The sequence below is a fragment of the Hemiscyllium ocellatum genome, chromosome 5 (genome assembly GCF_020745735.1).
Source record: "Hemiscyllium ocellatum isolate sHemOce1 chromosome 5, sHemOce1.pat.X.cur, whole genome shotgun sequence".
Lineage (NCBI taxonomy): Eukaryota > Metazoa > Chordata > Chondrichthyes > Orectolobiformes > Hemiscylliidae > Hemiscyllium > Hemiscyllium ocellatum.
The window spans coordinates 71,645,117-71,669,569 of NC_083405.1; the positions used below are offsets into that span (position 1 = coordinate 71,645,117).

The 24,453-nt window shown below is 39.5% G+C and overlaps 1 protein-coding gene across 1 annotated transcript in view; it reads right to left on the minus strand.

Moving 5' to 3' along the window:
• Positions 1-24,453, minus strand: part of LOC132815738 (cullin-1) — a 131,994-nt gene that overhangs the window by 74,260 nt on the left and 33,281 nt on the right. The window contains exons 2-3 of the mRNA XM_060824852.1: positions 8,787-9,081; positions 3,481-3,655 (exon numbers count right to left, since the gene is read on the minus strand). Of these exons, the coding sequence (XP_060680835.1) occupies positions 3,481-3,655; positions 8,787-8,926 (315 nt within the window). The 5' untranslated portion in view covers positions 8,927-9,081. The remainder of the gene's footprint in view (positions 1-3,480; positions 3,656-8,786; positions 9,082-24,453) is intronic.

The following is a 24,453-nucleotide window of genomic DNA, read 5'->3' on the forward strand; positions in this document are numbered from 1 at the left end:
CCGCCCCCACCCCACTCCGGCCTATCACCCTCACCTTGACCTCCTTCCACCTATCACATCTCCATCGCCCCTCCCTCAAGTCCCTCCTCCCTACCTTTTATCTTAGCCTGCTGGATACACTTTCCTCATTCCTGATGAAGGGCTTATGCCCGAAACGTCGAATTTCCTGGTCCTTGGATGCTGCCTGACCTGCTGCACTTTTCCAGCAACACATTTTCAGCTCGTTTCTGGTATCATGGCCAAGATTTATTCCTCAACCAATACCACCAAACACATCTCATTTATCATCTATAGGATTTTGCTGTGTGCAAATTCCTGTTATGTTACTTTTAACAACAACACTGATTACAGTCCAAAAATCATTGGCTGTGAATTGATTTGAAAAGCTTTATGGAATTTGAAAAGTACCAGATGGAATTCCTTTTTGCAGGCCCTGGATGAGTACACACAAACAGATTATTTGAAGTCAGAATACTCCAATTATGTCTTACCAAAGGCCAGAGAGCAGATTATTCATTAACCTTGCAGATAAGGGACAGGTTTATGGGTTTTTTTTCTTTTTAAATAGCTTCGTCGAATAATCAGTCTGTACAACATTTAAAGAGTTTTCCTCCATTTTTAGAAACAGGTCAGTTTATTCAGATTAGATCTGGCAAGTGGAAAGCTTTAATTTAAAGTAGTAGATGCTAGTTATCTGAAAAAGAAAAGATAGATTAAGACTTTTGAGTTTAACCTGAATCATGAATTTTATGATTAGCACTGAGAGGTCCTTTTTATAGCACCGAATAAGACCAAGCTGGGCAGATCAAAAGAAGAGTACAACATGTAGCAGTATAAAAATTAAATCTATAACTGGGTAACCTGATTATCAAGGAGTTTAATCACTCCCAAGAAAATGTTATTTGTTATTCTACAGTAAGATGAAAAATATAGACAGCTTATACAATGATTATGGCATTTGACTAACAACTGAAGAATGGCAAGTTGTGAAATTGCATTGAAAAAGTCTGGTAATTTTTGTGACCTGACACCAAATAAAGTTATATTAATGCTATTGACATTTCAGAATCAAACTAGCAAGTCTTCAAGGAATAGACCAGCCACTGCTCCCTAGTCTGGATGAATGCAGCTCCAGTCCACTAATATGTGGCTGAATCCCAATACTTTCCAAACAAACATGATTGGACACCAAGGAATGTTCTGTAGTATTGCCTACAGTCCAAGAATTGTATAGAATATACAATAAAGAAATAACTAATTGAAAGCTCAGTTATAGTGTGCTGTATTTAGATTCCACACAAATCTTCTTAATGCCAGCTCCCCAATCTCAGCCTCTTTCCATTTCCTTTTGTCATCTGGTTTCCTTTTGCAATCTTCTGAGCTCTTTGCATCAAATCACTTCCTGAGATAGCAAGTTCTAAATTTTAGTCACCGAGCTGAAATCCTTCAATGCATTTAACAAGCCACATAAGGAATGTGCGCTTCACTTGGGTCAAATAAAAGAGTCTCAAAGTCATGGCTTTACATGACCTCCGTGTCAACGTATTTATAGTAGGAGAATTGATAGCTTCGGTGATTTTTTTGTGACACTTATTTCAGTAAGAAGTTTTACAAAATATCACCAATTTCTTTAGCCTAGGAAGTGGATTTTTTTTTGCTGTTTACAATATAGTATACCTTTATGTTTATCTGACATAGAAAGAAGTCTTGGTGATATACAAACAAGCAGTCACGATCATAACGTCCTTCAGGAAAATCTTGTGCTTGTAGACATGATAACTTGCCCGGTAAAAGTTCCAAAAACCATTTTACAGCACCTTGCACAGTTTCAAGAATTTCAGATTATAACCATTGCTTCAATTTCTTTCCCCCAATTAGCATTCATTTGTAATGATTTTACTATTACCAGTTTCATCTTCCTGATGTTAATTTTGCTTTCTTTATTTGCCCTATTATCACCTTTGCCCTTTTAATTACTCCAGCCTTAAGGTAACAGGGTCATTTCAGACCGTAGGGAGTAGTCATCCCTGCCATCTTACAATTGAGCCCAGTCCAGGTATGGATCAAGTGAGGGATACAGGCAAATGGTCAACAGCATGATCAACGAATTTTCAATTGTGAGAGCTAGGAGTTCAAGGATCAAATGCTACTTACAGGTGAGTAATCCTATGAAAAGAGGATTTGTAAAGCCTTTAAGCATAAAGGAAGACAATGGAAAACCATCGTATGCATGGTTTCTCTCATCATATTGCTTAAGTGAGATTTAAATCGGAAGAGTCTTACTGCCATGACAAGGAATGACGAGGACCGCAAAGCATGGAATAAGAAGTAATGGACCCATTCTTAGACAGATGGTAACTAACTTCCAGCCTATCTCAGAACATTCCTCTACATTCCCCAGTCCCCCTTACAAACCTCTGTACTTCAAATCATTCAGCTAAAATATTTGCATTATTGCTCACTCTAAAACGCATCATTTAGCATGCCAGGTATACCAGACGCTTTTTGTTTCTATGATAGGTTCCTCACCTCCTGCTAGGGATAAGTAATAATTGGCAAGCCAAAAGCATCCAACTCTTACAAATATTGTTCACTGGCTTCAAACCATTTACAGCCAGTGTTACAAACTTTTAATTCTTTTTGTCTATTTTAAATTTGGGTCTCTTTACACCATTTTCCCCCCTTCTTCAAATCTGCTAACTTCCTCTTTTCAAAAACGTATATCCTCAAGGATAATGCTTATCTCACATTCCACCTTAAAATCCTTTTCTCCAAGCAATTTTTTTTTTATTCTGCCATAATATTAAAATGGCTCAAAATTGCAGAATGATACCCTGACTATACCCCTTTTACATGCCTTTAACAGGGTTGTAACACTATCCTCCTCCAAACCTATTCACTGTCATCCCACTGCAAGGAAATTCACATCTGCTTCAATATTTATGTAATCGTAGCCTTTTTATATCTGACCACTCCTATTTCTCTCAGCTACATGTTGTCCCTTCATGATCTGGAAATAACCAGAGTTTCCACATGGATATTGACAAAACTAAGCATGACTTCACCAACCATAACTATTCAATTATTTATAAATTATCCAAATTTTTGCTTACATCTTACTTTGGATGAGCTGAAACCTCCTTTTGGGAAGATCAACGTCTCAGCTCAAGTACTACTGAACTTGCACCGTTTGTCAAGTTTTAAAGCAACAATGACTCTTCCAACATATTCCTAGCCAGTGTCTCAAATCTACTCTCCATAAAAACTCTGTTACCTCTGTGCTCACCACAACTGTTGCACTATTTCAAAGTAATCTACATGCAGCTCCAGACCTCATTAGTCAATAAGTACATCTAAAAGGCTGGCACATCCTCCCAAACTCACCACAAATTATAAATTGACTTTGTAGCCCTGTATGAAAATTTGGGATTTCAGCTTTTTTTTTTAAAATACATTTTATGCAGAAAACAGCCCTCTTACCTTCAGAAGATTCGTCAAATAATTTTTCAGAAACTCTTTTAGGCGTTTGTAGAGTTCCAGCCCTACAAACTGGGCACCCCCTGGGGTTTGGCCCTTCTGTTTTTTGGCAGCAGCTGTTCCTCCTCCTCGTGCTTGATTTGACTGGTGGACACTGGTACAATAATTATAAACGTGACTGTAGTAGAAGTTAAGGACATTAGAACAAGAGAGTTGCCACATCTTAACAAAATATACAACTTTAACCAGTGAAGCTTGATCCCAACAGATGCATTTGCATATATAACTTGTAACTCAAATTTATTAACATTTTAAGCCCAAAATGATCTTACACTATATACACAATCACAGAAGGCTTGCAAAGGTCAGAATGTTTAAATGTTAAGACTTTTTCTTGCACTTAAATCTGATATACTATGATTACAATTACGTTTGAAATTAAGATCAAATAGCAGACTGTAATCCTACATCACCAAAAACATGCTTAACAACAGATTACATCAATTTCAAAGATCTTAATTCAGTAAACTGAAAATATAACAAATATAAATAATATGGAAAAGTAAACATATTCATCTGATACATTAGCTATAGAAATTAAATTAGATAAAACAATAATAAATTGTTTCCAAATTGTTTACATCTAGCCTTAACTTAATTTGAAATAGCTTATTTCACACAAGTATGCATTTAAAAATTGTTCTCAAATACTTTACTGATATTTTACAGCATACATAACTTTTAAAATAATTACTAACAAGCACATTAGTCAGTCAAAGTAATATATATGATCATGAGTGTCTAAAAGGCCAGCCTGATGGATGCAACTTCCAAACAAGTCCTTTTCTATTTTGAAATCCAAGACCAAAAGACTTCGTTTATTTTCCTTCTGAAGCAGGTTTTTTAAAAAAAAGATTTTATTGAACACACCCCTTATTCGAATCCCTACAGTGTGAAAACATGCCCTTCAGCCCAACAAGTCCACACCGACCCTCCGAAGAGTAACCCAACCAGACCTATTCCTTTACCCTATGTTTACCCCTAACTAAATAATGCATCAAGCCTACACATTCCTGAACACGATGAGTAATTTAGCATGGCCAGTTCACCTAACCTGCACATCTTTGGATTTGTGGGAGGAAACTGGAGCACCCAGAGGAAACCCAATCAGAAACCCAAGCACAGAATGTGCAAACTCCACAAAGACAGACAGTCACCCAAGGCTGGAATCAACCCCAGGTCCCTTGCGCTGTGAGGCAGCAGTGCTAACCACTGAACCACCAGGCTGCCCAATGTTTGTACATATTCTTGCCCACTAAAGGCACTTTCATAATCAAAAAGTAGTCAATTATTTGTTACACATAAAAATAAGCTCCAAAAACAAACAAGTCTTTGAGATAACTTCCAAAGGTACATTAATCTTGTAAACACACTTCCTAAAGTCTCCTACTTATTTCACAACCATCTAATTTCAACTTCATATAGTACATTCAATGCTGTCCATACAACTTAAAATGATCCCAAAACAATTACAGAACTACATGTCAACTTACACCTGAAGATAAAATAACAAATGTTTAGAATATATGGTCACAACAAAGAAGAACAATCAGGATAATTTTAACCTCAATTCATTTAAAAATCTTCAGTAGTCTTTTTTTTAAAAAAAATTTCCTTCCTCAATCAGTATTTGCATTTCTGGTACTATTATTTTGAAACATGTTCACTCATCTGTCAAAATCTTCAGAGGAAGGTGTGGGGACTACAAGAATGGGCTCCTGATTCTTCTCACCTAACAATGTGTTAAAGTAAGTTGTAAAACAGCGACAATATTAAATAGATAGATGCTATTTACATTGGAAATATTCACACACAACCAGGAAGTTTGAAGAATACAAATCCCTTCACTTTAAAATTTGTCAGAAAGCAAACAATGTGAGACTATTATGAGAGAAGTCAAATTTACACGTTAAAAAATATTCATTCTCAAATTTTATTAAAAATAGATTGTGAATAAGTGTGATATTCCACAAACACAATCAGTATTTTGCAGCTAGTAAAACTGCATGGCTGGTTATAGAGTTTTGAAGCCATTAAACATTGAATTACACCTCACTCAAGGTACAACTTATCCCAGAGTTTCCACAGCAAGACTGAGTGTTGTAGCAGAAGTTCTTGTCAATTCATGATTGCAAGAGAGCATCTCTACTGTTCCCTATGGAGAAGCTTACATCCACTGACAGCTGTATCCAGCCCATCTAAACCTTTGAAGTTGCTTTCCATTTCAAGAGTAATAACAAGAAAACAAAGGTTCATTATTACTGTCACAGCACAGCACCACTCTACATTACAAACTGGCGTTAGCATTTGCGATGCTGCCAAAATGCACAAAAAAAAACTCTGGAAGAGCTCGGTCTGTCGGCATCTGTGGAAATGAGAATATTGCAGATGCAACATGTTTAATGCAATTTGAGAAAACTAATGTAACAACCTATCTAGTTGACAGATTGCAGTGGGATGGAGTTAATTTAATGATTCTAACAAGTTACCACAGTAAAGATGGAACAGGTTGACAGTCCAACTGTTTTGTTAATCAATAAGTCCTTTCTTTTCTGTCCACTGCTGAAAAATGTTGTACTCACCGAGGTGCAGGCATTACTGCTGGAAAACTGAATACACCCAAATGGAACAGCACAGTTTAAGCAAACACATGAACAACAGTCACAATTTTAAGAAAGAAAAAAAAACTCAAGCTGTCACAACTTTAGAAAGGCAACCACACTACAATGTAGGCAAAAGTGAGGTCTGCAGATGCTGGAAACCAGATGAAGGGCTTTTGCCCGAAACATCGATTTTCCTGCTCTTCGGATGCTGCTTGACCTGCTGTGCTCTTCCAGCACCACTCTGATCTAAACCACACTACTATGTGTCCATTTCCAATGGCTGCTACTGTCAGGGCCAACTACCAATTCCAAACAAACTTGAAAATGTGTATAGGGTACGACCAGATAGGGAAAAGAGTTGTTTCACAAACCTCAAAACAAGAGGTTCAGCTGAGCATAACTCAGATCAGATAAGGACTTGCAATTAACAATGTGGTGCTGGAGGCAAGGGTAATGGGTTAACAAGGTGGAAAAGCATTCATTATGTAGAGCCATTTAACAATATTGGAAGCATTCAGTATATAAAGTCAGTTAACAAGGTGGAAAGTATTCATTCTGTGAAGCCAGTTAATAAGGTTAAGAACATTCATTGTGTAACGGCAGATGGCTTAATCTTTGCTATTGACTTCTGCTGATTGTAACAGTCACCCAATCAATATGTATGTTGCCTTATCTGGATGCTCCCCCCTTTAAGTGACTATATAATTCATTAAGAATCTGCTGTTCCTGAGAAGACTTGAGAACTCATGTATTTGTGCACATGGGCGATCGTTCTCTCTCCCACCAGGGTCTGGAATAAAGATGAAGGAGGTAAAACTATACTGTGTTCTGAGCATTTTGTTCGACTGAGGCGGGAACAGGACAACAATATATTGATGATATTGTTTGATTAGTACCATAGGACCATGTCCAAAAGAAACTGGGTTGAACCTACATCCATCCCAATTTGCAACGGATGTAAATGAACACTCAAATATTATCCTAATTTGAAGTGGTAATTTCAGCGAGGAAACGAGGATAGTCAATACCAAATACCATAAATGTCACAATGATGAAGCAACATCTTATGCAGTTCAGATTATAATACAAGTGAGCACAAAGCCCTTAACTCTGCTTTGGTGCACGCTATTCTATCATTCACGCACACAAATACCAGGCAATGACACTTACTGGAGATGATCTAACCACCACATTTTGACATGCAATGGCGCTACCAATCACTGAATCCACCATTATGAGCATTGAGGATTACCATTAACCAGAAACCAAGTTGGACTTACCATATTAATACGGCAGCTACAAGAACTGGTCAGAGGCTAGGAACACTATGCAAGCAATTCATCTCCTGGCTCCCCAAACCCTGTACATGATCTAAGTCAGGAGTTGGGTGGTATACTCCCCTCTTGCTTGGATGAGTGCAGTTCCAACAACACTGAAGAAGCTTAGCACCACATTCAAACGTTCAGTCTTTTTGCCTTGGACGCTTAGTACTAACCATATCATAGTACAGGTGCACAATCCTTTGTCCAAAATGCTTGGGACCAGCTGTTTTTCAGAATTCAGAATTTTTCGAATTTCAGAATAAGTGACAGTTTGATGGTGAAAGTTTTAAAAATCTTACCGAACAGCAGACTCATTGAGTAATATGGGCCCTGAGACAGAATTGAGGCCTGCCAGTGCTGGGCCACACACCCCCACGTCACATCTGACGGGCACGCATCAAGTGGGTGTGGAGTTTAGTTAACTGTTTGCATGCCAAATAACCTTGTTAAAGAGAGAAAACTTCAGGATTTCGGAGCTTTTTGGATTTTGGATAAAGGGTTGTCTACCTGTACTGCAAAAATTTGGCAAAGATCCTTAGGCAGAACTTTCAAACCCACGATTCATCGATCTTGAAGGACAAAGACAGCAGATATCTGGGAACACCAATTGCATTGTATGTCTACTACAGCACGTGGAATGCACTGGCTAAGGCAGCATCTCACCACCATCATCACCACCACCACCACCATCTTCTCAAGGGCAACCAGGGATTGGTAATAAACACTGGTGCAGCCAGCGAAGCCCACACTGCACAACTGAATTTTAAAAATGATAGTAAAACAGTGAAGTGTTCATTTCCCAGAATCAATAGCAATACAGTTTTTTTAAAAATTAAATGTTGTAAACATTTATGTAGACTCTATATCTCATGATGTAAACACTTTTACAAGCCCGAAACAAATTTTCCTAAACAAGAACAACCAAGATTTTAACCTGTACTTGAGACCGAATGAGGATTACTAGAACCTTGAGCCCTCTGGCTCAATTCCCCAAAATCCAGAAAGGTTAACATTTTTCACTATTTGTCAACATTTACAGAAAGCCTTTTTCTTCCATAAACTAGGAGTTCTGAAAAGTTGTTCCTTGTCATTTTATGTTTTAATTAATGTAATACCTTAATTTAATGTTTTACTAATAATGGTTAATATAAACCAGTTGGAAACATAGTACATTTTCTATTACGCAAATGGAATTTTGGGATTTTCAAAAGATATTTACAGAACTCTGCCTCAAGGCATTATGCCATTTTCACATAAATTCTTGTAAGAGAGAAGGTTATAACTGATGCCAGTTATCAAAAATGCTGAACATGTAACAGGATACGTGTATAGTTCCATGTATCTTGATTTTGCCATGCTCTGTCGGGTGTAAACCTGTTGAATGCCAGCTCGAAGGTCATCCCAAATCTGATCCAGGCCTATCTGCTTAAGCCCATGAGGATTTTGGCTCTTGTTTGATGACATTTTCTGTTTTCCTTATAGTTTTCTATAGCAAAGTTCACAGCTAATCGAGTTATGCCTCCATGAGAAGTAGTAGTATGGACTCCTTTCAGTTTCTTGCTGTCAACTTCCAACGAACTTTATTTCTGCCAAACTAGATGGACTTTATCTCATCCAACCTGTAACAAAAACAACAGTTTCAAGTGAGGAAATTAATCGAAATTTGTACTGCTTTTAGGTTATTACGAAAATGTTTTCTCAAGCTGCACTTCTAAAATAATTGAAGATAGAATATTTATGTAATTTTATAACAGTAATATTCTGTATTCAATATCTGAAGTTTGTAACATTTTGTGAACCACACTGATGCCAGCAAACAACCAGCAACCTTAGTGTTTTAAAACTTAAGCACTATAATAAAGTTTTGTTAAACTGGTCTCAGCTTACAGCAAGACCTACAAAGCTTAATCCATGCTGTCAATTCAATCATTGATGCTATTTGATGACATCATATTAGGTGCCTATGGTGCTAATACATCAATGCCACGTGCTAAATATTTATAACTATTTTGGACAAATTTAAGGTCTTAATACAATTTGAAGGTTATTCTTAAAATAATTGCATAAGACCAATAATTTACAACGTATTGAATTTTGCCAGTCTTCATGAAGATAATCTGAAGTCATGATTAGTTATTCAAAAGGATTATTAAATATGGGCAATTATTTATTCAAATCATGGGGTGTGATTTAGGCCAGTGTTCATTTCATTTCCCCGGTGGCCTTGGAGGTGATGCTGCAGTCCATCTGGAGACAACGCAGAGTTAGATGCACCGTCAGTGTTGCTAGGAAGGGAGTTCTCAGATTCTAACCCAGCAAGCAAATGGATGTCAATAAAGTTCCAAGTAAGAATATTGTATGGTTTTGAAAGGAACTTGCAAGTAATGGTATTCATGCGCTTCTTTTATCCTGTAGATGGTGGAGAATGCAGATTTGGCAAAGGTTGTCAAAAGAGCCTTGGTGAATTGAAGTGAGGTGCACAATGGTGGTGGGGGGAGTGAACAGTGAAGGTTGGGTGCTTTGAATAGTGGCAGCTTCAAGTGCTCACTCCTGGCCTGCGCTCGGAAAACAAAGTTATTAATTATGCTGCAGCATGTGTTCTGAATTACCATGAAATGATGGATGATTTGAGTTCTACCTATAGCCTTGCAAAAATAAACTTGGCCTTTAGTGCCCCCAAAGATTGTTACGAAACTGCTACAACTGCATATAAAAAATATTTCATTTCATTGCATCTGAATTTCCACAGGGTGAGAGAGATTCAGGTTCCTGCAATGATATGCATCCTGGAGAAAGGCAAACAATTATCATTGAGATTGTAAACTAAGACTTCTTTTAACACTTTTGGTCTCACTCCCTTCTCTCTCTCTTCCCCACCTCCCCACCCCACCCCCTCCCAACCTTAACTCCAAATTGTCTATTGTCTTTTCACAGTTCAGCTGGACTAATTTAATCACACAGCAGGGGATTCTGTGGAATCAGTTGGGATCTCCTTTCTATATTTCAAATGTAGGCCTTTGCTGAAGGGGAATAACTAAAAAAAACAAATTAATAGCAGGAATAAGTCTCGAGCTTGTTCTGCTATTCAATAGGAATAGCTGACGTTGACTATTCCACCAACCCACAATGACATTTCAGTCCCTTGTTAATCAAGGATCTGTCTACTTCCACCTTAAAAATGTACTCTGCTTCCACTAACCTTTCATGAGAAGTTCCAAAGTCATACAATCCTGAGGGGAAAAAAATTTCACACGTCCATTTTAAACTGATGACCTCTAATTTTTAAAACAGTGACATCTAGTTCCATGATTTTCTCACGACATGAAACATCCTTGCCACACCCACCAATCAAGATGCCCAATATTGCAATCAAAACCCCTCTTACTCTTCCAAACTTGGATGAATACAAGCATTACCTACTCATTTCCTCATAATACAACTGAGCCATTACAGTTATTAGTCTACAATATCATCTCTGAACTGCATGATTTGGATGCATTTTGAGATGAATTCAGAGTCTGCTGAAGGCAGTAGTTGGAGCTGGATGCTTCGATTCAGGAACATTAGGGATGTTAATAGAAAAGACTCAAAATTAAGTTCATAGTAAATGAGGTATTGAAGATGATTTGGTAGATTAGAAAATTAAGTAATGATTTATTTTTTTCACAAGTTACATTAATGAGATTTGGAATTGGTGGGTTGAATAAAAGTTAGCAAAATATTATAACGTGACTCAATGGCAAATAACTACAGTATTTAAAAAATGGAAGTTTAGCATTAATGTGAATTCTTGCATTCTGCTGTTGGATGAACATTCTTAAATCTTTTGGTAGAATAATTTTGCCAGGTGATCTATTTATTGTGTGCTCTCAGACACCTCTCCTACTTTTCACAAAATATTTTTGACCTCTCAAAGTCATAATCCTGTAATTCCTGGAATTCCCTCCATATATCTCTAATTATATTGTCAAAACATGTTTACACATATAAATCAGATAAACACAATTTGCATGTGATACAATCATACTGTTGTATGGTCCTAATGAAAACAAGATGACGAACACATCATCTGCTCATTGAGCTCGGTGACCCTCATCTCCACCAAGTTCTTAATACAAGATCATGTTGATTAGAAAGCTTAAAACCTTATAAGACTGTCATTATTGCTACTTGACTGAAATTAGAAATACCTTCTTTGGAGCTGCATATTCTTCTTTTACAAATACACATCCAAGTATATTTTAAAGAATGCTATTGTCACTTTTGCATACCATGTTTCATTAACGTGGGGAAAAATATTATCCATGCCTGCCTGTAGACATCAATACAAATCAGTACAAACTTCAACTATTTTCTCAGAGGTTTTCATAGGCTTTCATTAGTTCTCCTCCAAATCCTAATCTACTGCACTGGAATTTCTACAATTTTTCTGAACTCTATACAAATGTAGTCTCTCATTCTCAAAATTATTCTCACATCTCAGTACTATTTCCATGATTACATATAACAATATATATTATATTCTTCACATCACAATGACCAAAAATATACATTAATCCTACTACTGCCTAAATCAGTTATGTCTGCAAATTATATATAATTTCTTAGTCATGTTTTTTGAGAAAATGTAAAACAAGGTTTTGAGTTGAAATAAATATTTTTATTAGCATAAAAAGTCAGACATAACAAGAGCTACACAAGTTTGCTACAGGTTGGAACACAATTCAACTACTAAACTTTTGAATCAATTTTGATGTGCATTCCCTACTCAATTGGCACAATGTCATGAACATGTGCTCTGAACATGTTGAGCCTTCCTCCACAGTAGTACATATTAGAAAATTGTGGTCGAGTTACCAAAATGACAAACATGGGTAACGTGTCTGCAATATTCAAATGTGAACTCCAGATTGGCAAGGCTCCACATTGTATGTCTTTCTCAGGACTGTTTTATTCTAAACATTTCCTTTTTCCCCACTCCTGGCACTTCTACACAATTATAGTTTTGGCAACAATTACAATACTTGCATCATAAAGGAACTGTTGTTATTGTGACACTACTATAATGGTCATTCAGCACAATAATGGGAATAAGAACACCAAATTCCAACTGGGCATATGATAATCAGTAGTATTTAATCAGATGAACTTCATTCTTGTAGATTCATGTATCCAAATTTATAACATATCTAGTTATTACAGCACAGTGCATCCAGTAACTCTCTTCATATTTAATTATGATGTCATAATTTGAAAGGCAATGGAAAAGGTTCAGTGATGTCATGAGAAGCAGTCCGCACATAAACACTATCCCCATTTAAGACTTATTTACAACTACCTACCCAAAAGTATGGGGTAACAATGAGATATTAACAATCCACGTAGTTCACTGCTGGCCAGTAATCTGGTGACATGAACCACATAGTTCATTGTATATGTCCTCTATCACACAATAATTTGAAGAAGGAATATTACTATCTGAATGGGTTGTATGAACTATAATTATGTGCCAAAAAAACTTACCAAGACTACAAACCTAGGGTCAATGAGTATGTAACATGATGTGACAAAAACGACAGCAGGAGAGCCTTTATGATGCAAGTGACCATTGAAAAGAAAAATTCTGCAAAATACTCAATTTTATGATACAAAGCCAATAGCCACAAGTAACAGAAAACATACAGCCAAACAATAAAGTTCAAAAGAATTACTGTACATATTAGGAAAACACTTAGTCATAAAAATGACAGCGCAGAAATAGACCCTTCAGTCCAATTCGTCCATGCCAATCAAATATCCTAACTTAATCCAATCGCATTTGCCAATACTTGGGCATATCCCTCTAAACCCTTCCTATTCATAGACCCATCCAGATGCCCTTTAAATGGTGCAATTGTACTAACCTCCACCCACTTCCTCTAGAGCTCATTCCATACAAGCACCACCCTTTATATGAAAAAGTTGTCCCTTTGGTTGCTGTAAAATTTTTCCCCTCTCACCCTAAACCTATGCCCTTTAGTTCTGCATTTTCCACCCACCCACCCTCACCCCTGGTGAAATGACCTTGTCTATTTACCCTATCCACGTCCCTCATGTTTTTGTAAACCTCTATGGTCGTTCCTCAGCCTATTTAGCCTCTCCCTGTAGCGGAAATCCTCCAACTCTGGCAACATGTAAACCTTTTCTGAACCCTTTCAAGTTTCATAACATCCTTCCAATAGGAGGGTGGCCAGAATTGCATATAATATTTCAAAGGTGGCCTAACCAATGTCTTGTACAGATACAACATGACCTTCCAACTCTTATAGTCAATGCTCTGATCAGTAAAGGAAAGCGTACCAAACGACTTCTTCATTATCCTATCTACCTGCAACTCCACTTTCAAGAAACTATGAACCTGCACTCTAAGGTATCTTGGTTCAGCAATAGTCCCCAGGATCTTAGTATTAAGTGTATAATTCCTTCCCTGATTTGCCTTTCCAAAATGCAGCAGCTCACATTTATCTAAATTAAACACCATCTGCCCATCTGATCAAGACCCCGTCATATTCTGAGTAACCTTCTTCGCTGTCCACCAAATAAATAGATAAATGTGAAGTGCTGTATTTTGGAAAGGCAGATCAGGGCAGGACTTGAATACTCAGTGTTAAGATTCTGGGGAGTGTTGCAGAAAAAAAGACAGCTTGGAGTGCAAGTTCATAGCTCCTTGAAAGTGAAGTCACAGGTAGATGGAAAGCGAATGTGGTATTTAGTATGCTTGCCTTTATTGATCAGTGTATTCAGTAGGAGTTGGGAGGACATGTTGCAGATGTCGAGGACAGTGGTTAGGCCACTTTTGGGATACTGCGTGCAATTCTGGTCACCCTGCTGTAGAAATGATGTTGTGAAACTTGAAAAGATTTGCAAGGATATTGCCAGTACTGGGAGTGTTTGAGCTATAGAGAGATGCTGAATAAGCTTGGGCTTTTTTTTCCTGGGAACGTGGGAGCCTGAGGGGTGACCTTCTCGAGGTTTATGAAATCATGAGGGACATAGAAAAGGTGAACAGCCAAGGTCTTTTCCTTAGGTCGCGGAGTCCAAAGCTAGACGGCATAGGTTCTCTAGCTATTCAGTATTCCCTATACTTGCCCTTCACCCCAACAGGAACACGCTGTCTCTGGTTTCTCAGTTTCTCACTTTTGAAGGTTTCCTACTTTCCAGCCATCCATTTATCTGCCCCCAATCTACTTTTGAAAGTTTTTGCCTAATATCATCAAAATTAGCCTTCTTCCAATTTTAGATCAGGTCTATCCTTTTCCTTCACTATTTTAAAACTAATAGAATGATGATCACTGGCCATTTTCCCCATTGAAACCTCAGTCACTTGCTCTGCCTTATTTCCCAAGAGAAGGTCAATTTTTGCTCTTAGGTACCTCCACATATTAGATTAGATTAGATTAGATTCCCTACAACGCGGAAACAAGCCCTTCAGCCCAACTAGTGCATGCCGATCCGAAGAGCGACCCACCCAGACCCGTTTCCCCTCTGACTAATACATCTAACGCTATGGGCAATTTAGATGGCCAATTCACCTGCCCTGCACGTATTTGGATTGTGGGAGGAAACCAGAGCATCCAGAGGAAACCCACACAGACACAGGGAAAATGTGCAAACTCCACCCAAAGCTGGAATCGAACCTTGGACGCTGGTGTTGTGAGGCAGCAGTGCTAACCACTGAGCCACTGTGCCACCCCAACTGAATCAGGAAATTTTCTTGTACACACTTAAATTCCTCTTGTTCCAACCCCGTAATACTATGGCAGTTCCAGTCTATGTTAGGCAAATTAAAATCCCGACCATTACCATCCTCTCATTCTTGCAAATTATTGAGACCTCCTTACAAATTTCCTTCTCAACTTCCTGCTAACTACTTTTTTTGGGGGGGGAGAGAGGTCTATAGTACAATCCCAATAAGGTAATCATCCCTTTCTTATTTCTCAGTTCCACCTAACTAACTTCCCTGGTTGTACTCCCTCGAATACCCTCTCTAAGTACAGTTGCAATGTTATCCCTGATCAAAAATGCCCCACTTCCCGCACCACCACCCCTCCCCAACTTTCTATCCTATCTATAGTATTGATATCCTGGAATGTTAAGCTGTCAGTCTGTCCATCCCTAAGCCACACTTCTGGAACGGCTATGATATCCCAGCCCCATGTCAACTATGAATCCATGAAGCAACAGCCTGACATGGTCATATTCATGGATTTATACCTGACAATGTACCTGTTACCATCTACACCATCCCTGGCTATGTCCTGTCAATCAGCAGGACAGACCCAACAGAAATGATGGCACAATGTATACACTTGGCAGGGAGCTACCCTGGGAGTCCTCAACATTCACACAATATTATTGAAGACTCGTGCTCCAGAACTTGTCATGTCCCTAGCCAAGCTCTTCCAGCACAGCTGCTAAAACTACCACCTACAGTATGTGCACTGCAGTGACTCAAGGGCAACTATAAATGGGCCATAAATGATCAGCCAGCAAAGGCCACGTAACACAAGCTAATAAAACAAAAGTAAATGGACTGGTAACACAATAATTCAAGAGACACAAATTTAAGCCCACCAGCTGGAAGATGCACTAAGGTTAGCATAGGCACAGAATTGTTTTCCCATGTAGAATATAGTATCCATCATCAAGATGGCTTAATAGTACCACTACTGACTGGATGATAGATTCCTGAAGGACAACTGCCAAGCTGGGACAGCAGCAGGTGGTGAGAACCAAGAAAGAAAATTCTGCTTGACCATACCCCATCAAATCAGAATCTTCTATTCATGAAAGCACATGCAGTTCAAATCTGATGGGGCCCTTTGAGAATCTAGTAAATTTTAGAAAATTAAAACCAAATGTACCTCCTTTTTTTTTTAAGACCACAGGATGAGTTCCATCAGGACTTGTCAGCTTGGCATTCTATTAATTTTCTCAATACCTTTCCCACAATGAATGCAATTGTTTTAAGTGACTCCTTTTTATTTCATGATTCATATTTATTTCTGGGATGGTATTTGTATGTCACTAGTGAAGATAGGTGCAAACCCGCTATTTAATTTACGTGCTACTTCAATATTTCTATTAATTCCTAAACACGAAGCATCAATACTTTAGTTATTTTCTTTTGAAAAAAAACTGTAGAAATTCTGTTTTTATATTTCTAGTTAGCTTTATCTAATGGTCTAATTTCACCTCTTTTCTTAATCCTTCAGTCAGCCATTTTTTGCTGTTCTTTACATCTCCAATCTGTCTTGTCCCTCAACTTCAAAGAAAAATGCAAGTTTTATTCCAATTGTGTAATACCTTTAACTTGCTTAGTTCACCACGGATAATGTGCCCTTAAGAACCCTGGTGAGACCACCTTTGGAGGAATTCTTCCTCATTGGAATATACATTTTCCATGTTTTCTGAAATATATCCTTAAATGCAAGCCACTGCTTATCTACTGATCTCCCTTGGCTGGACAGTTGGTTTGTAATGCAGAGTAATGTCAAATTCCATTCCCATATCATATGAGATTGCCATGAAGGACACTCTTTCTCTATCTTTCCTCTGGCCTGACAGATGGTGGATCTCAGGTTAAACCACCACTATTTTTCGCTCTCTCGTGACAGAACGCAGTCTTTAGATCCAATAAAACTATGCCGACTTTACCTTTCGCTGGCTGATCTACCCTATAAACTAATTTCCAGTTTACTTTCATCAGCTCTATTTTCATGTCTTCATTACTGCTCTGAAGTTGAAAATATTAGACTTGGACCCACTCCTGTGTTCCTCAAACTGACTGCGATATTCCATCACATAACTACATCCTAAGAGTGCCTCCATAAAGAGACCATTAATTAATGCTCCCTCGTTTCACTTTACTAGATAGCCTGCTTGTGTTTGCTCTAAGAAACTTAAAAACAGCCATGAACTCATCACCAATGGTTATTGCCACTATTTCCTTTAGTACTTGTCCCATCATGTGTCAAGCAACCTACGTACCACAAACAACTTATTACCCCTACTATTTGTATTCTCTACTCATCTTAATATCCAGAAAAACAGCCCCATCTCTCTATTGTAGTAACATCATCCTTAATTAACACAACTAGCCATCTCAACTTCCCTGTCCTCAAGTGTAATGTATTGTTGAACAGTCGGGTCCCATTGTTGGCCACCTGTCTACAATAACCACCAGTCAAATTAGATAAATACTTGAATGAGAATAACTTGGACACATTGGGTTGGGTGGTGGAAGTAATTTGATCAAGTTTTCAAAGAGCTGCATAAAAGTGCTCTTGGGTTTATGCAATCTATAGAATACTGTTTATAAAATCATAAACAACCATTCCTCATGGCTTCCTGGATAGCACTCTCACTTCTGAATCAGAAGGTTGTTGGCTTCAAGACCCATTTTGAGAGACAGTGCTTTCCATTAAAAAAAAATCCAGGTTGGCACTCCAGTGTACTAAGACTAAGGGAATGCTTGCAAAGGTGCCATGTTTCAAATGAGATGTCAAACAAGATGCCCGTCGGTCTGTCTCATGGTGAAAAAAATCCAGTGTCAATTTAAAGTTGGTGGTGTTTTGGCCAACATCTGCCCCTCCATTTTGCAGCATTAGCGGGAGCGGTGGCAGTGAGGACCGGGAGCTGCCAGGAAAGTAAACTTCCCTCCAAAAGGACTTACCTAGAGAATCAGCGGCTTCCATTTTCAGCAGCAGCAGGAGCACTCAAACTGCATTCTGGGAAAGTGAGTAAGCAGATATATTGGGCCAGCGGCTGAACCTGAGGCACTACACGTGCGATGTCTCCCACCCAACCTCCTTCTCTAACCAAACAAAAACTTAGTGGTATATTGATACGGTAAGGGTTTTCCATTTCATTTTTATTGTCTGATTGGTAAAAGTTTTTCTTTTTTCCATTTATCTTTTATTTGGTTTTACAGTTGGACTAAGTTAAGCTTAAGAGTAAAAATGGTAGGAAATCTCATGTTATGCTCCTCTTGATCAATGTGGGAGCTCAGGGATAAGGCTGATGTCCCTGACTCCTTCACGTGCAGGAAGTGTCCAACTGCAGCTCTCATCAGACCACATGACAGCTCTTGAGCTGTGATGGACTCACTGTGGAGCATCTACAATGCTGAGGTGATCGTGGATAGCATGTTTAGTGAATTGGTCACACTGCAGGCTAGGATTGATGAGTGAAAAAGGGAATGGGTGACCAAAAAGCAGAGAAAGTGCAGGAAGGCAGTGCAGGTCTCCCCTGTGGTCATCTCCCTCCAAAACAGGTATACTGTTTTGGACACTTTTTTGGGGGGGGGAAAAAAAAGAGTGGCAGGGTGTGTGATTGGAGGCTCACACTGGAGGGCAGTAGTAACCAGGTTCATGGTACCATGGCTGGCTCTGCTAAACAGAAGGGCAGTAAAAAGAATGGAAGGGTTATAGTCATATGGGATTCAATTAAAAGGGGAGGAGATAGGTGGTTCTAAGGTCAAAGACAAGACTCCCGAATGGTATGTTGCCTCCCAGGTGCATGGGTCAGGGATGTCCCAGAACAGCTGCAGAACATTCTGAAGGGGGAGGGTGAACAGCTAGCTGTTGTGGTGCATATTAGCACCAATGATATAGGTAAAAAAAAGGGATGAGATCCTACAAGCAGAATTTAGGGAGTTAGGAGCCAAGTTAAAAAGTATGACCTCGAAGTAGTAATCGCAGGATTGCTATCAGTGGCACGTGCTAGTCAGAGTAGAGATGAAAGAATAGGCAGGATGAATGCATGGCTTAACAGATAGTGCAGGAGGGAGGGGTTCAAATTTTTGGGATATTGGGACTATTATAAATTGGATGGTCGATATCTGAGTCAGACTGGATCCACTGTCCTCAGGGGTGCTTTTGCTTACGCTGTCAGTGATGGTTTAAAGTAATGTGGGAACCAAATGAGGAGATTAGTGGAAGGTGGTAACAAAAGCCTCTAAGGAATTAGATAATGAAGTCAGCATGACTAAGGGGAAGAGTAGGCAGGGAGCAGATAATGAACGCAAAGGGACGGGTGGCCTGAGGTGCTTTTGCTTTAAAGCTAGAAGTGTAGTAAGTAAGCCAGATGATTTTGGGGCTTGGATTAGTATTTGGGAGTATGATGTTATTGCTATTACTGAGACTTGGTTGCGAGAAGGGCATGATTGGCAACTAAATATTCCAGGATACAGATGTTTCAGGTGGGATGAGAGGAAGGTATCTGGGATGAAGGAGTTGCATTACTGGTCAGAGAGGATATCCCAGCTGTGTTGAAGGAGGGTACTATGTAGGACTCGAGCAGTGAGGCAATATGGGTAGAGTTCAGAAACAGGAAGGGTGTGGTAGCAATGTTGGGGCTGTACTACAGGCCTCCCAACAGCAAGCATGAGATAGAGGTACAAATATGTAGAGAAATCACAGAAAGATGTATGAGAAACAGGGTGGTGGTGACAGGAGATTTTAATTTTCCCAACATTGGCTGGGATTCGCTTCGTGTTAGAGGTCCAAATGGAGCAGAATTTGTAATAAGCAAGTTTTCTAGAGCAGTATGTAAATAGTCAAACTTGGGAGGGACCATACTGGACCTGCTGTTGGGAAATGAGCCCGGCCAGGTGGTTGATGTTGTAGTCGGGGATTACTTTGGAAATACTGATCACAATTCCATAAGTTTTAGAATACTCATGAACAAAAAGGAGAATGGTCCTAAAGGAAGAGAGTGCTAAATTGGGGGAAGGCCAACTATAGCAAAATTCAGCAGGAGCTGAGGAATGTGGATTGGGAGCAGCTGTTTGAAGGTAAAGCCACATTTGATATGTGGGAGGCTTTTAAAGAGAGGGTGATTAGAGTGCAGACATGCCCCTGTGAAAATGAGAATAGAAATGGCAAGGTTAGGGAATCAAGGATGACAGGTGAAATTGAGAGACTAGCTAAGAGAAAAAAGGAAACACACAAGGTACAGGTGACTGAAAACAGACAAAGGTTTGGAAAAACATTGGGCAAGTAGGACCAATCTGAAATGAGGAATTAAGAGGACTAAAAGGGGTCATGAAATATCTTTAGCAAACAGGCTTAAGGAAAGTCCCAAAGTCTTTTATTCGTATAAGGAGCAGGAGGGTAACTAGAGGAAGGATTGGCCCACTCAAGGACAAAAGGAGGAAAGTTTTGCATCAGAGAAACTGGGTGAGACTCTTAAGGAATACTTTGCATTGGTATTCAGAGGAGAGGAACATGACAGATGCTGATGCTAGGGATAGATGTTTGATTACTCTCGGTCAAGTCAGCATAAGGAAGAAGGAAGCATTGGGTATTCTAAAAGGTATTAAGGTGGACAAGTCCCCAGGTCCAGTGGGATCTATTCCAGGTTACTGAGGGAAATGAGAGAGAGAAAATAGCTGGGGCTTTAACATATCTTTGCAGCATCCTTGAACATGGCTGAGGTCCCAAAGGATCGGAGAATTGCTAATGTTGTTCCCTTGTTTAAAGGAAGGTAACAAGGATAATCCAGGTAACTGTAGACCAGTGAGCCTGAAGTCAGTGGTAGGGAAGCTGCTGGAAAAGATACGGAGGGATAGGATCTTTTACATTTGTAAAAAAATTGACTTATCAGTGATAGGCAACATGGTTTTGTGCAGGGGAGGTCAATGTCTTACCAACTTAATAGAATTCCATGAGGAAGTGACAAAGTTGATTGATGAGAGAAGGGCTGTAGATGTCATATACACAGACTTCAGTCAGGCATTTGATAAGGTTCCCCATGGTAGGCTAATGGAGAAAGTGAAGTCGCATGGGGTCCAGGGTATACTAGCTAGATAGGTAGAGAACTTAGTTGGGCAACTGGAGACAGAGAGTAGCAGTGGAAGGGAGTTTCTCAAAATGGAGAACTGTGACCAGTGGTGCTCTACATGGATCTGTGTTGGGACCAATGTTGTTTGTGATATAGATAAATGATCTGGACGAAGGTATAGGTAGTCTGATTAACAAGTTTTCAGATGACACTAAGATTGGTAGATAGCAGACAGTGACGGGGACTGTCAGAGAATATAGCAGAATATAGATAAATTGCAGAGTTGGGCCAGAAAATAGCAGATGGAGTTCAATCTGGGCAAATACGAGATGAAGCATTTTGAGAGATCAAACTATATGTTAAATGGAAAAGCCCTGGGGAAAACTGAGGTACAGAGAGATCTGGGTGTTCAGATGCATTGTAACCTGAAGGTGGCAACACAGGTTGATAGAGTGGCCAAGGCGGCAAACGACATGCTTTCCTTCATCGGACAGGGCATTGAGTACAAGAATTGGAAGGTCACATTTGGAATACTGTGTACAGTTCTAGTTGCCACATTACCAAAAGGATGTGGACGCTTTGGAGACGGTGCAAAGGAGTTTCATCAGGATATTGCTTGTGATGGAGGACTAGCTATCAAGAGAGGTTGAGTGGATGAGGATTATTTTCATTGGAAAGACTGAGGTTGAAGGGGGACCTGATTGACATCTACAAAATCATGAGAGGTATAGACAGGGTAGATAGCAAAAAGCTTTTTCCCAGAGTGGGAGGACTCAATTACTAAGGGTCACGAGTTCAAAGTGGGAGGGAAAAGGTTTAAGGGAGATATGTGTGGAAGGTTCATCACGCAGAGGGTGGTGGGTGCCTGGAATGTGTTGCCAGCTGAGGTGGTAGAGGCAGACATGATAGCATCATTTAAATTGTATCTAGACAGATGATACATGAATGGGCAGGGAGCAGAGGGATATAGATTCTTAGAAAATAAGTGACAGGTTTATATAGAAGATCTGGATCGGGGTAGGCTTGAAGGGTCAAAGGGCCTGTTCCTGTGCTATATTTTTCTTGTTCAATTAATATCCAAACAATAAAAAGATTAACTGGTCATTATTGCACAGTTGACAGCAGTTGCTGTTTGCAAATTTGCCACCATATTTTTAGTCAAAAGCTGTGGCACTGGAAAAGCACAGCCGGTCAGACAGCATCTGAGGAGCAGGAGTCAACGTTTTGAGTTCATCAGGAATGTCAGGGGGAGGGGGCAAGGAACAGGTTATTTGGCCCATTAAGTCTGCTCCACTATTTAACTGTGGCTGATACGTGTTTCACAAACCCAATCTCCTGCCTTCTCCCCGCAGACCTAGATCTCTTACCAAACATGAACCTATCTACCTCTATTTTAAATATACACAATGACTTGGTCTTTGCAATCTTTCGTGGCAATGAGTTCCACTGATTCACCACCCTTGGGCTGAAGAAATTCTGCATGCCAGTTCTGATGAGTTGTACTTTTACTCCTAGGCTATGCCCTCAGGTCATAGACTCAACTACAAATGAAAACAACATCATCTCCACGTACACTCTTTTCGGACCTCTCTATATTCTGTAAGTTTCAATGAAATTCCCTAGCATCCTTCTAAACTCCAAGTACAGATCCAGAGTACTCATCAGCTCCTCAAAATGATAAACCCCTTATATTCAGGATCATTCTTGTAAACCTCCTCTGGGCCCCTCCAAAGCAGGCAAATCCATCCTTAGGTATAGCGCCCCAAAACTGCTAACAGCATTTCAGTCTAACCAGAGCTTTATACAGCCTCAGCAGTGCATCTCTGCTCTTCTATTCCAGACTTTTTGAAATGAACGCTAACATTGTATTTGCCTTCCTAAATGCCCACTGTACTTGCATGTTAAGCATGAGAGAACCCTTAAATAGTTCTCCTAAATTCCTTTGTGCTTCAGATTTCTGAAGCCTTTGCCCATTTAGAAATAGTCTACGCCACTATTCTTCCCAAAGTGCATAACCTCAATTTCCCACATTATATTCCATCTGCCACTCTCATGGCTTGTCTGAGACCTTCTGCTTCATTTACATTAACAAAGTGCAGATGACACAAAAGATAGATAGAGGGACATGTAAAGGTCTGTTGGAATTCCAAGTAGATCATGTCCATTGGTTTTCCTTTGTTTAATTTGCTTGTTACCACCACAATGTTCCATTCATTTGGCAGGCATGACCTCCCCTTGACAAAGCCGTGGTGACTCATTAATATTTCACCATCCACTCCCACCTACAATTTCACCTTAACAATGGACTCTCAAATCTTACCAACTACAAAGGTTAGGTTAACCGGTCTATAATTTTCTGTAATCTGCCTCCTTCCTTTCATAGAGTCATACAGTTCAGCATCAGACCTTTAAGTCCAATTCATCTGTGCTGACCAGATATCCTAAACTGATCTTAGAACCATTTGCCAGCATTTAGCCAGTATTACTCTAAACCCTTTCTGTTCACATAACCATCCAGATGCCTTTCAAATGTTACAATTCTACCATCTCCATCATCATCTCCTCTGGTGGTTTGTTCCATATACACACCATCCTCTTAAACAAGGGTGTTACATCAACAATTTTCTGAACCTTTGGAACCTCAGAGTCCAGTGAATCCTGCATGATCCCCACCAATGCAACCACAACGTTTTCAGTTATTTTCTTCAGGACCCTGGTGTCGCCCTCCTCAATGATGGAGGAGCCCAGCACATCAGTTCAAAAGATAAGGCTGATGCATTTGCAACAATCTTCCATCAGAAGTGCTAAGTAGATGATCCATCTTTAGCTCCTCCAGTGGGCCACAGCATCACAGATACCAGTCTCCAGTCAATTCGATTCACTGCATGTAATATCAAGCAGCAGCTGAAGGCACTGGATACTGCAAAGGCAATGGGCCCTGATGACATTCCAGCAATAGTATTGAAGACATATGCTCCAGAACCTGCCACTCCCCTCGCCAAGCTGTTCCAGTACAGTTGCAAACTGGCATCTACCTGCCAATGAAAAATTGCCCAGGTATCCCTGCACACAAAAAGCAGGACAAATCCAACCCTGTCAATTACCGCCCAATCCGCCTACTCCCCATCATCAGTAAAGTGATGGAAGGGGTCATCGACAATGCTATC